The 12,910-nt window shown below is 31.9% G+C and overlaps 2 protein-coding genes across 2 annotated transcripts; one reads left to right on the forward strand and one right to left on the reverse strand.

The window, feature by feature from the left end:
• Positions 1-515: 515 nt before the first annotated feature.
• Positions 516-11,356, forward strand: LOC132723240 (Fanconi anemia group J protein homolog). Its single transcript, XM_060707921.1, has 6 exons — positions 516-1,194; positions 7,889-8,004; positions 9,509-9,672; positions 9,895-9,962; positions 10,503-10,614; positions 11,233-11,356. The coding sequence occupies exons 1-6, from the start codon at positions 1,023-1,025 to the stop codon at positions 11,354-11,356; spliced, it is 756 nt and encodes a 251-aa protein (XP_060563904.1). The 5' UTR covers positions 516-1,022.
• LOC132723241 (uncharacterized) lies at positions 2,112-5,982 on the reverse strand. Its single transcript, XM_060707922.1, has 2 exons — positions 5,884-5,982; positions 2,112-4,064 (listed from the first exon to the last, which is right to left on the reverse strand). The coding sequence occupies exon 2, from the start codon at positions 4,054-4,056 to the stop codon at positions 2,287-2,289; it is 1,770 nt and encodes a 589-aa protein (XP_060563905.1). The 5' UTR covers positions 4,057-4,064; positions 5,884-5,982; the 3' UTR covers positions 2,112-2,286.
• Positions 11,357-12,910: the final 1,554 nt, after the last annotated feature.

Here is a 12,910-nt window from a genome sequence, read left to right on the forward strand (position 1 = left end):
ACAACAATAAATATCAATTCACAAAGACTTACATGTTAAAATCAGGACATCTGTGTGAGGAACAGTTACCGGATATGCCGGATAAAAACAGAACAACGTTCGGATTAAAGTTAAACGAGCATGAACCTGTATTATACGTGATAGGTTGTTTAAACTATGTTGATCTACACGTATGCGTACAATTTTATGTTTCGTTACTATCAACAATAAAGAAAATGGGAAAGATAGGTTCGAATACAGCTCACGTCATTATCATTGAACAAGTCAAGTTTACTGCTAATACAAGTAAATTTATATAAGGTAAGATTCTGTTACCCTGACCCTAAGGCATTACAATATTTACTAATTAAATGTATAGAAATTATAAAAATTAACCACACAGAAGCGAGTGGTCCATGTCTAAAACTATGCTGTTGTTTAATAATGGACATATTTCAAAGCAGTGATGTCAAAAATGGTTGGGGGAATTATGATCTTACAAAAAACAACAAGACACATCATAATTCTATGAACAGAACATATATTTTATTGAAATCATTTAAACAGGTGTGAATCAAAGACAACTAATTATGAGTAATTATTGATTTATCGGTTTATCATCGATATTTGTTATCCAATAACGATACTTTGTTGATAATGCTTTGCACTGAATCAAAGACAGCTTAAGTATCATTCTTGTAAAAGATTTGGTGTAACTGATCATATAAGAGCTGGTCTGCATTTCACAAAATGTCCTACGTGTACCAAGTCCTAGGACTTATGACAAACTAAAGGACTTATTTAAGACTGTTCCAAAAAATTTTTTTTTTACTTTTATTTTAGTCATTCTCCGGAGTAAAGATAAAAAATTCAATGCCATGCTTTTCAATTTTCTATGTGTAAATGTTAATCAGCAATTGAGCATAGCTATTTAGAAATAATTGAAAAGTCTTAACATAGGAGTCATAAATAAGGACATTTTCTTCGAAACGAAAATTGTCTCAGTTTTGGTCTTAAGACATATTTTAGACTAAGTACTTTTCATGAAACACAACCGTCTAAATTTACAGCTTACAGGATTATGGAATAAGTTAACAACTCGTAAACGTGTAATGGTAGAACCTAGAGCAGCTGATAGGGAAGATTTTGATGGCATGATGAAAGCATTCTATGAGGTTGTCAAGGGAGATCTATATAATCCTTATCTGGATGAAGGTAATTTGATCCTGTCTCTACTATATTTGTGTAATGGACTTGTCCTGTTGGAAACTTTTAGAACAGTCCATTGTTATCTTAAGGGGTTTTAGTATGAAAATTTTTTTTACTTAGAATACAATGTACTGCAAAATCATTTCTGTTTGTGGGGCACTAATTTTTGTGTCTTTCGTGGATAGGTCAGTCGACGAATTTAAGATCCAATGAAATTTCATTTTGTTTGCTGTAAGATTATTTTACATCACATTATTTACATTTTATCTTTTGGAAAAATAGACAGTCCATGAATTTAAGAATTCACAAAAAAATCTTCTTAATGACAAAAAAACATGAAATTTCATGCCCACAAAATTAAGTAAATTTTAAAAAAAGTAGCATGGACAGCTTTAAACTGGTTGCTAAGGTAATGTATTATTGCAGTTTGCATTTAAAGGGTTAAATCATTTCGACGATATGACCTTTCTTAAATGATTTTGACTGAACAAAAATCCTTTGTGAACTTGAAAAAAACCCTGATAAGAGTTTTGCATGTAAGATTGATCTTAAAAATCACTTAATGTATTAACTTGAAAATTCACACATGACTTCAGGTTCATAACTGAATGTGACTTTTTTAGAACAATAAATCTAGCTGATTTATAGGCCTTTGTGAAACTAGAAAATTCCTGGTTGAAGTTTTGCATGCAAGATCATTGACATTTAAAAAAATGACCTCCAAATTGTTTGACAAAAAACAAAACAAAACAAAGTTTACCATCTTGTTTCAAAATAATGACTAAGATAAATCTTTTAACAGTTATATTGATCAAATACAAACATGTTTTCATCTACTACAGAATAAATATATTTATAAGTTATGTCATCTCTATTTAAATGTAGAAGTTGAAAAAAGGACATTTATGTTTTTTACAAAATGAACAAAATCAAAGAAAAGCATATTTGAAAAAGAAAATGTTAGTTAGAAATTAATTCTAATTAAAACAAGCATGAAATAGAACATATTTTACTTGTGTGCATATATACATATCATTTAACATTTAATTACAATTGTTTATGTTTTGTTATGTCTGCATTGATTACCATTTCTTGGGTCTAAATCATTTTATATATTTTGATAATATTGTCTCTCTCTGTGTTGCTGTTTGTACTTAAATAAAGTGTACTGGTTTCAGCACACCAACATACAGCGTGAGGATCCTTTACATTCTCCAGTATAGTTGTCCTGTCTTTACAGTCACCACTTACTCTATATATACAATTAGTCCAGTAATCACTCACAAAGAAGGACCCGTCATCTAACAGTGAAATACCCCTTGGATCTTTAATGTCTACATTCCTTCCTATCATCTCTCCCTGCCAGTTAAACCACATAACTTCTTTTTTGCCTTCATCAGATACATAGATTGAATTGCTGTTTGTGGTGACATAGTAAGGTCTACCGAAAATACTGTCACCATTGGAATCTTTGTCAACTGTAATTTTAATATTACCTTTCAAGTCCATGATTTGGAGTTTACCAGGATATATAAAGGTAACTGCAAGTTTCCCCTGATGATGGCTTATTCCATGGCACTCTCCATCTACTTTCAGTTTGTTTTTCAATGAGAAAGAGTTTGAGGAGAAGGAAATGAACTGTATTGTTTTAATTTTTGGTAATGTAACAGCAAGTGTATCTCTGGTCACCGTTGTGATATCCCTGGGGTCTGATTCAAGCTGTAGTTGTTTGATTGTTTCACTGTTTATGTCTATCATTTTAATTGAACAATTAGTGTAATCTGCTATAAATAATTGGTTCTGAGGAGATACAGTTATACCAGTAATCCAGCAATCAACTTCATCTGAGGATGTTTTAACATTGATGTTTCTAGGGGTAGACATTTTCATTGGTAATGCAGCTTTATCCTTTGGTTGAGCTGGTTTCTTTAGTTCCTTTTTTATCAATGTTCCTAATGATTTCTCATTCTGAAGGAGTTTTTTGATTGCTGGATTTGGTTCAAAAGTGTATTCATTAACATCATTTATTGTTGGTAGTTGTTTTGTTATATTTTCATTGTGTAATATCAGTTGCTGAGCTATTTTCAATTCAGAAAATAATTGGTCAGTTTTCTTGTTGGTGTTGAGATGTTTTAGAGTATCAGCTGATGCTTTGAGTGATGTGTTGATGTCATTACACACTGTTTCTGTTGTTTTCAACATTTTGTTGTTGTTATGTTGAATTTTTGTAGCAATATTTTTTACTTCTTTTTCTAGTTCATCTAATCTTTTGTTTATCTCTTTTCTAAAGTTTTCTATTTCTACTATAGCATCTTCAAGAGAAGTTTTTGACTTAGCAACTCTTTGTTTCATATCTTTTGTAATCTGGCAACATTTGTCTGTCAGTTTGTAAATATCTTTTAGAGTTTCTTTGAACTCCATGCTGTTTAAAATCTGTCCTGATATATCAGATATGTAGTCAACATGGCAAGATGTTGTTGGGTGTTCAAGGGTCACACAAACACTACATATAAGTGTATTATGGTCATGACAGTAGAACTTGATCACTTCTTTGGTATGTTTGGTACAAGGCTTGGATAAATCACCATTTCTTTTACCTAAAGTAGATTTTATTGACTTACTGAGGTTTTGTGTATGTGGCATGTGATCTTTATCTAGAAGTTGGTGATGGCGTAATGGTTTTGGTTTTCTGTGAGTGTTAAAGCAAGTTTGACATAAATGTTCCTCACAATCCACACAATAACCAAAGGCAGGTAGTCTGATGTCATCTTGGTCACATATTTCACAGAAAATGTCAAAATCTTCAGCACCACCTTGAGATAGTGTAGATGACAGTTTCTGAGATGCCTTTTTACCAGGCACAGCCATAATGTAACCTAGAATAGAAAATAGTAGATTCTAGAAGTGTTTGGCAGTGGCTTTATCTTCTAAACGAATACAGAAACTTGAAAGAAAATAACTTTCTGTCTAATTCTTGCTGTAAACTCATTTTATTTTGTGGACATGAAAATGTGTGTGTTTATTTTAATTGAACAAAATGACTTTTCTAACAGTTTTTTTTTCTAAAGGTCATTATTGTACTTTTACTTTGTGAAAAGCTTTTTATTCCCCTACCGGTTTACCAGAGGGGACTTAAGGTTTACCCTCCGTCCGTCTGTCCGTCTGTCTGTCCGTCCGTCAGTCCGTCCATCCACAAAACTGGATCCCGCGATAACGCAAAAAGTACTGAAAATATTTTAATGAAACTTGATATATGGATAGATGGCAGTATGGAGATTATGCACGTCTTTTTCTTTTCTTCCTATGTTGAAAATTCTGGTTGCTATGGCAATAAATAGACTGAAAATATGGCAAATTTTACACATAACCTGGATCCCGCCATAACGCAAAAAGTACTGAAAATATTTTTATGAAACTTGATATATGGATAGATGGCAGTATGGAGATTATGCACGTCTTTCTCTTTTCTTCCTATGTTGAAAATTCTGGTTGCTATGGCAACAAATAGACTGAAAATATGGCAAATTTTACACATAACCTAGATCCAGTGATAACACAAAAAGTACTGAAAATATGTTTATGAAACTTGACATATGGGTAGATGGCAGTATGGAAATTATGCACATCCTTTTTTATCTTCCTATGTTGAAAATACGGGTTGCTATGGCAACAAATAGACTGAATTTCAAGATTTCTGATTCTAGTTTTAAGTTTTTTCACTATAAGTTCTTTATTTCTTAAGGTATTTTCTTCAAACTTTAAGTATAAGTTGCTTGTCATCAACCACATCATATGTGACAAGGTTTACAACTCTAGCACAAAATTTATCAGAATTACCTCCCTTGAACTTAAAATTTTCATGAAAAAAACATTGTTTTTTTTAATAACTTCTTTTTCTGAATGTATCTACTTCAAACTTCATATAAATGTTTCTTATTGTCACTCAACATTTGTGAGTGTTCAATACTCTAGCAAAACTATTTCCAGAATTATGCCCCTTTTGAACTTAGACTTTTTTTTGAGAAATTGGTAATTTTTACTCCAACTTCTTCAATCATGATAGGATTTTAAAAATGTTATATTTTGATAACAGGGATGTTTAAAAAATAACTTTAACCTTCAGTCCGTCTGTCTGTACATAAAAACTGTTTCCTGTGATCACTTTTAAAGAACTTTTTCAACAAATTTACTTAAAATAGGAACCTAAGTGAATGGCCCTTCAGAATGTTGCTTGGGCTCTTACTGGTAGGGGACTTATGGATTGCTTGCAATACTATGATAATTCTTGTTAAACTAAGGATACCAATTCCCTTAAAAGAAATATACCATACCGGTAACCTGCTGAATTTCTCAAATCGACTTGTCTAGCTTCCATTTTGGGAGTTGCCCATTATCAATATTGGGGGTATCAAGATTTAAAAAATTGTCAGTTTTAGCCCAGTAGCAAAAGCTGATTGTTTCTGCTCTGGTAAAATTGGACCATATTAAGGGCTTCTGTGACTTTTAAATGGTAGACACATTGCTAATGACACACCAAACCCAACAAAGTAAAAAATAATCCTGTTTGAGTTGTGGGTGGGGCACAGAAAATGTCTCTCAAGGTTATTCATGTTAAATCATTTTAGAAAAATATATTAAAGAACATAGTAAAATTTATTTAAGTTTTGAACATAGATATTGAGTAAATTTACTCACCAGTGATTTATACTTCTCATAAGGTTATTGAAAAAAATGTCTTCTTAAGTTCCTGATTTGACAAGTCATTTCCTGTCTATGCAATGGTATGTAAACTTGTTAAGTTAAATTTATAAATTGATATCATGTTACACCCACACTAGATATTCAATACATTACATTTGATTTAAAGCAGTAGTTTAAGGCTTCTATCTTTTTTGTAGTTAGGTTTTATAAATTGATTATTTAAACAAATGAATAAAAATGCCTGCCCGTAATAAATTCAATTGAAATTTTCTTGCATAAAACAGTCATTTAGAAGAAAACCCAGTGATGTAGCTGGTTTAAAACATTATTTATGTAGCTCTTGGTTTGTTTATAAAAAGATTTCATTTGAGTGGAAATATCACAATATATTTGTATAGTATAAATGGGACAATTTTAAATGACATTATAACATGTATAAATGACTGTTTATCTTGATTTTTTATGTTTGACTTTTTTGGCTGTTAAGTTATTAAGTAAGTTAGATTCATAAAAGAAAGATGTTAAACGATTAAAACAGCTGAAAAGGAGCAACCTATCAGCAACTGTATCTGTTTAAAACATTTATTGTTTTCTTATTAACGTCTCATTAACTACATTCTATTGGTATGCATAGTGAGATTTATCAAGATAGACTTGACATTTATTAAACAGATTCTCCATTCACCCCTTTTTCATATATCTTTGGGTATGGGCTACAGGATCAACAAAAAAACATCCATTCTTCACGTTGATTGTATGAACCAAATCTTAGAAAAATTGTCTAAAATTTTACTGAACGAAATTATATGCACCCGAAGGACGGCTTATAGTAATCGCACTGTCCGTCCTTCCGTCTGGTAATCTTGTCCGCGCTTCATCACCAAAACAGATGGGGGATTTCAGTGAAGCTTCACAAGATTGTTTGTCACCATGCCTAGTTGTACATACTCTCTTGAGTTTCAGCTTGATTTTTTTTGGAACAGTTATGGCCACGTAATGGTCAATTTTCGAGTAAAGTAAGCTTGTCCGCGCTTCATCACCAAAACAGCTGGTGGGGATTTCAACGAAACTTTACAAGATTGTTTGTCTAGTTGTGCAGACTCTTATGGAATTCAGTTTGATTTATTATGCTCCCTGAACGCTAAGCATATAGTGGCAGCTTTGTCTGTCTGTGTCCGTCCATCCGGTCATCTTGTCCGCACTTCATCTTCAAAACCACTGGGGGTCGGGGAATTCAGTAAAACTTCACAGGAATGAACACTAGCATCCCTAGTTGTGCATTTCGCTGGCACATTCTGCTCAGCTGCATTAAATGGCAGCCAGAGCTATAAATAAAAATTATTGTCCGCGCTTCATCTCCAAAACGTCTGAAATTTATCAGTATCATCCCTAGTTTTTCATATCCCTCCCCTGCACAAAATGGCCACCAGAGGTATAAATAGAAAGTCTTGTCTGCGCACCATCTCAAAAAAAGCTGTGGGAGATTTAAGTGAAACTACACAGGAGTGATCAGTATCATCAATAGTTGTGCATTTATTTATGATTATAACATTAAAAAATTGACTTATGCATACAAAAATTTCATATCAAGACAAAAAAAAAAATAACAACAAAGATCAAGATTAATTCAAGGATCATCAAGGATGAATGTCCATATTTATTCCTTACATACTGTATTTAAATTTGTGAGGGAAAAATGTTTATGGGTTGGAAAGTGGTTGCTTATGGGGCTTTTAGTGTTCAAAGAAGAAACCATAGTGTAAACTCGGAAAGAATGTTTGTCTATCTGTCTGTCTGTTAGCAATTTCATGTCTGCTATGTATCTTTTGAACCAAGTAAAGGAAAATTGAATTTTACTCAGCAGTCCATACTGCTCAATACTATATTGGTGAATAAGACCTGTTTTTCATAGCCACAAAAATATTACAATGTCAAACATACTGTCAAGTATTGTAAAATAAGAGTAGTGAAGATATTATATTTTTGACACACATTACAGCTGAGTGTAATGATGATGACTCTGAGATAGATGGCGCTCTATTCTTTGCTGTATGCCGCGGTAAAGTTAGCGAGGGGATGGATTTTGCTGATGACAATGCCAGAGCTGTTATTACAGTAAGTCTCCCATTCTTATCTGCAATAACATTAACTCCAAAATAGTATTATGTAATCTTTGGTCACCAAAAATTAGGTTCATATTTCTTGTATATATAGGAATGACAAAAAGAGGATGGGACCAAGCAGCCTAAACCAGCCCTGATTATACTTAATTAAAATGAAAGATGTAAGCAGTAAAGCGGCAGTCCTAGTACTTTTTCAACCTCTTTTGTATTTGTATATAGGTTGGTTTACCTTATCCTAGCTTCAATATTTGTATATGATAATCAATTTATAGGAAGGAACACCTTATCCTAGCTTTTATATTGATATATAATTATGTATTTATACCCTGGAAACAAAGTTTGAGAAGGTATATAGGAGTCACTTGGTGGTCAGTCAGTCGGTCCCATTGCATTTTCCTTGTCCGGAACATAACTTGAAGACTACTAGTTGGAATTAAATACAACTTCATACAATGGTCAAGCAAATTCAGAGGAAGTGCAGTGTACCAGAACCATAACTCCATCTTCAATGATTACAGAGTTATTGCCTTTTGTTTCTCTTCCTTGTTTGGAGCATAACTTAAAAACTACTGGTTGGAATTCAAAACATCATACATTGGTCAAGCACAATAAAGGAAAGTGCAGTGCACAAGAACCATAACTCTATCTTAAGTAATTACAGAATAATTGCTATTGTTACTTTTCCATTGCTTTCTTTTGTTCGGACCATAACTTTAAGACTAATTGTTGGAATTCAATATTACTTCATACACTGGTCAAGCACATTGAGAAGAAGTGCAGTACACAAGAGCCATAACTCCATTTAAACTAATTACAGAGTTATTGCCCTTTGTTACTTTTCCTTGTTCGGCACATAACTTGATAACTACTAGCTGGAATTCAATACAACTTCATACAATCGTCAAGCACATCAAGAGGAAGTGCAGTGCACAAGAACCATTACACCATTTTGACAAATTACGAAGAGTTTGAAGATACACATTCATGTCCGGACTGTAACTTTGTCATGGATGGAAGGATTTTAGAATAACTTGGCACAAATGTCTACCACATCAAGACCATGTGTCGCGGCTAAGGCTCATGTCAGTCTTTTTGACCATGTTTCCCCACTTACACAACAATCATGTCCAGACTGTAACTTTGTCATGCATTGAGGGATTTTGAAATAACTTGGCACAAATGTCTATTGCATGACAACATTCTGTCGCGTCCAGGAACCACGTCCCTTTTTAAAAGGTCAAGATCACACTTTTGAAGGTTCACGCTATCACAATTAGATATTATAGGTACAATAATACAAAGAAAAATATTAAGCAATTAGTGACTTTCATTCTCATTTCTTTTCATAATACCTGCATGCTAAAGAAACCTTTTGGGGGGGGGGGGGGGCATTCATCTCTTGCGTGATAGCTCTTGTATTGATATAAGTTTATCTATTGAAAGGTTTGAATACCTTATCCTAACTTTAGTGTTGATATATGTTTATTTGTTTATAGGTTGGAATACCTTATCCTAGCTTTAAAGATGTCCAGGTGAAGCTTAAAAGAGAATACAACGACAAACATAAGATTGATAGAGGACTTCTAAGTGGAGGTGACTGGTATGAAATCCAGGCATTTAGGGCATTAAACCAGGCTCTAGGAAGGTGTATAAGACACAGGTAAGTTCATACAAACTTAATAAAATTATAATGTTTAAAAATATTTGGTAGGTATATATATAGATTGGGATACTTTTGAAGTTTATTCAATTTTAGAAATATTAAATGTTCTTTTGATTTTTCTCATTGACCTATATCTAAGTTATTAAAGAAAAACTTTGATTCTCCACAGAAAATTAAAATTATGTTGTGTTATGTAAGAATGTTCTGTTTATCTTACAGAAAAGACTGGGGAGCCTTGATCATTGTTGATGATAGATTTGTTAAAAGAACAGAAAAATATTGCAAGAGTAAGTACAGTAAAAACTTCCTAATCTATATACTCTATAATCTAGCATATTGTCAAGTTCAAACAATTTTCCTCTTTAAGGATTGTTGTCCAGTCCAGACAATTTTAAAATCCAATTCTTGCATTCTTTATTCTAAATACAAATGCTTTCCCTGTCCATCATTGACCATGTTGCACTTATTATTGACTCCATTATTTAGAAGACCAGAAAGAAACAAAAAATTCATGTGATTATGTCAAGCATTCAAAGAACTTAAAGGCACATTATGCCTCAGAAATTTGTGTTTTTAAGTAACGCTGAAGATGTAGTTATGTGTTGTAAAGGTAGCAAAAATGTAAACAAAGTAGTATTTTAACTTTCATACAAAAAAATAAATTCAACAGGAATAGCAAGCAAAAGAAAGTTAATATTTATAGCAGATGAGTATGTTTTTGGAAATACAGAAATAATCAGGTTTTTAGAAATCAAATTTAGAGTTCAAAGAAAATAATTTTAATCATTATTATATAGTTCCATTGTGTGTTTTATGTGTTTTAATAGGTTTGTCAAGATGGGTAAGATCGAAGGTACAAACATTTGATGTGTTCTCTGACTTTCTCACGTCCATGTCAAACTTTACTGAGAAAATGATCAAAGAAATGCCAAAAGTGAGGTAAGTATATGTATATACCAGAATATTAAAGATATTGAACCTTTCTTGAAATAGTTGTTTTTGAATTTTAACCAGAAAGTTCATTTTGTAAAATTTCCATATCTCTGTTTTGTTAACAGAATACAAAATTAGGGAAAAAATGTTTCTACCCTTAGTAATGATAGTTTTCAAAGAATGTTAATTTACTAATTTAATTCAAATATTATATTGAGATGAAATGGTTATATTTTATACAGTTTTAGCAATTTGTTTATTTTGTCTGATAATAAGTTTTGTTATGATTATATATCTGTTTTATCTGCATTTGACCAGTGCAGACCAAGATTGACTGGCATTGATGATTGTATGCATTGTTTGCTTTTTAGTAAGAACTTACTTTACTTCTTTCTAAAATATAATGAATGGTTTGGCCATTTTGAAAGATGGACAAGTACAATTAAGATATTAAGTTTGGTAAGAGATAATATTGTCACCTAGTGCAATAACTGGTCAACACCTATTAAATTGAGAAGGTCTTAACTCGTTACTGCACTAAGGTGACGAATTATATACATGTTATTGGTGTACATATGTCTAAATATATCTCAATAGTAAAATGATTTACTTGATTATTTACAGTCCAGACACGTCATTTATTCCCAGTACACCATGTGATGACAGAAGAGATTCTGTTTATAAGAGACATTCACTAGATAATTCATACTTAAATAGTACTATACAGGCTTCACCCTATTTCACGTAAGTATTTTGTTATCTTTTTGTAGTTTGAGTTACTATGGAAGATCTTTGATGCTCCTTCATCCAATATTTCTTACAGATTAATACATGAATAGAATCTAAGATCTTCTGTAAGCTATCTTAGATTGCTCCTTAAGCTATCTTAGATTGCTCCTTATATAATAATAATAATAATAATAATAAGATTGAGCTTTTAGTTGTATAGAGCCTGGCCAGACAGCTTGAATATACACACTGCCTCTGTATGGGGGCATCTAGGTATTTCATTATCAAAGATAAAGAACAGATAATTAATAAATGGCTGAAAGTTTTACTAAATTGTTCTAGCTTTTCTTGGTGTAAATTTTAAATTAGCTGTGGAAGGTAAACGGCAAAAGTCATATTCAGTTTAAACAGGTTATCTTTTATTTTATGTCTGTCAAAATAAGTGTTTATAGGCTATATTTTACCATGGCTTAACTAACTTGGATGCTGTTTAATAGTACATGTATTTTTGATGACAGCATAAGTTGGTGGGGTCACAGACGTCAAGGTCACTCATGCTTAAAATATATTTTTACACTTCTGCTCATGAAACTCTTGTTTATTGACTGAATTCTTATTATTCTTATTTGTTGATAAATTTCTTTAACAGATTCCTTGAACTATAATTTTCATTGGAGTAAGATGACACTTAGGTCAAGGTCACAAGTGCAGAAAACATTTTTTGAACTTTTGCTTATACAACCTTTGAAAAGTATTTTTTAAACATAACACAAGTGTTAAGGTTTAGTTATGTTGTGATTTTTAGCTCGACTATACAAAGTATATGGAGAGTTGTCCTACTCGCCCCGGCGTCGGCGTCCGCGTCCAGATTTCAGATTAAAGTTTTGGTGCAGTAAAATATTTTTCACTATAACTTTGTCATTTCTTAAAGTATCAACTTCAAACTTCAAATATATGTTCCTTATCATCAACCACATCTTATGTGACAAGGTTCATAACTCTAGCACTAATATTTTTAGATTTATCTCCCCTTGAACTTAGAATTTTCCTTAAAAAATACTATTTTTTACTGTTACTTCTTTATTTCTTAAGGGATCAACCTCATACTTCAAATATATGTACCTTATCATCATCCCCATCTTATGTGACAAGGTTCATAACTCTAGCACTAATATTTTCAGATTTATCTCCCCTTGAACTTAGAATTTTCCTTAAAAAATAATATTTTTTACTGTTACTTATTTATTTCTAAAGGGATCAACTTCATACTTCAAATATATGTAACTTATCATCATCCACATCTTATGTGGCAAGGTTCATAACTCTAGCACTAATATTGCAAGAATTATCTCCCCATAAACTTAGATTTTTTTTACTAGAAAAATGTTATTTTTTACTATAACTTTTTTAGTTTTAAAGGTATCTACCTCAAACTTCAAATACTTATTCCTTATCATCAATTACATTTTAAGTGACAATTTTCATAACTCTTGAAAGCAATATTTACAGATTTATCTTTCTTTGAACTTAGGATTTTCTTTAAGAAATATTATAACTTCTTTACTTTTTAAGG

The sequence above is a fragment of the Ruditapes philippinarum genome, unplaced genomic scaffold (genome assembly GCF_026571515.1).
Source record: "Ruditapes philippinarum isolate M1 unplaced genomic scaffold, ASM2657151v2 ctg4710_1_1_1_1, whole genome shotgun sequence".
Taxonomy (NCBI): domain Eukaryota; kingdom Metazoa; phylum Mollusca; class Bivalvia; order Venerida; family Veneridae; genus Ruditapes; species Ruditapes philippinarum.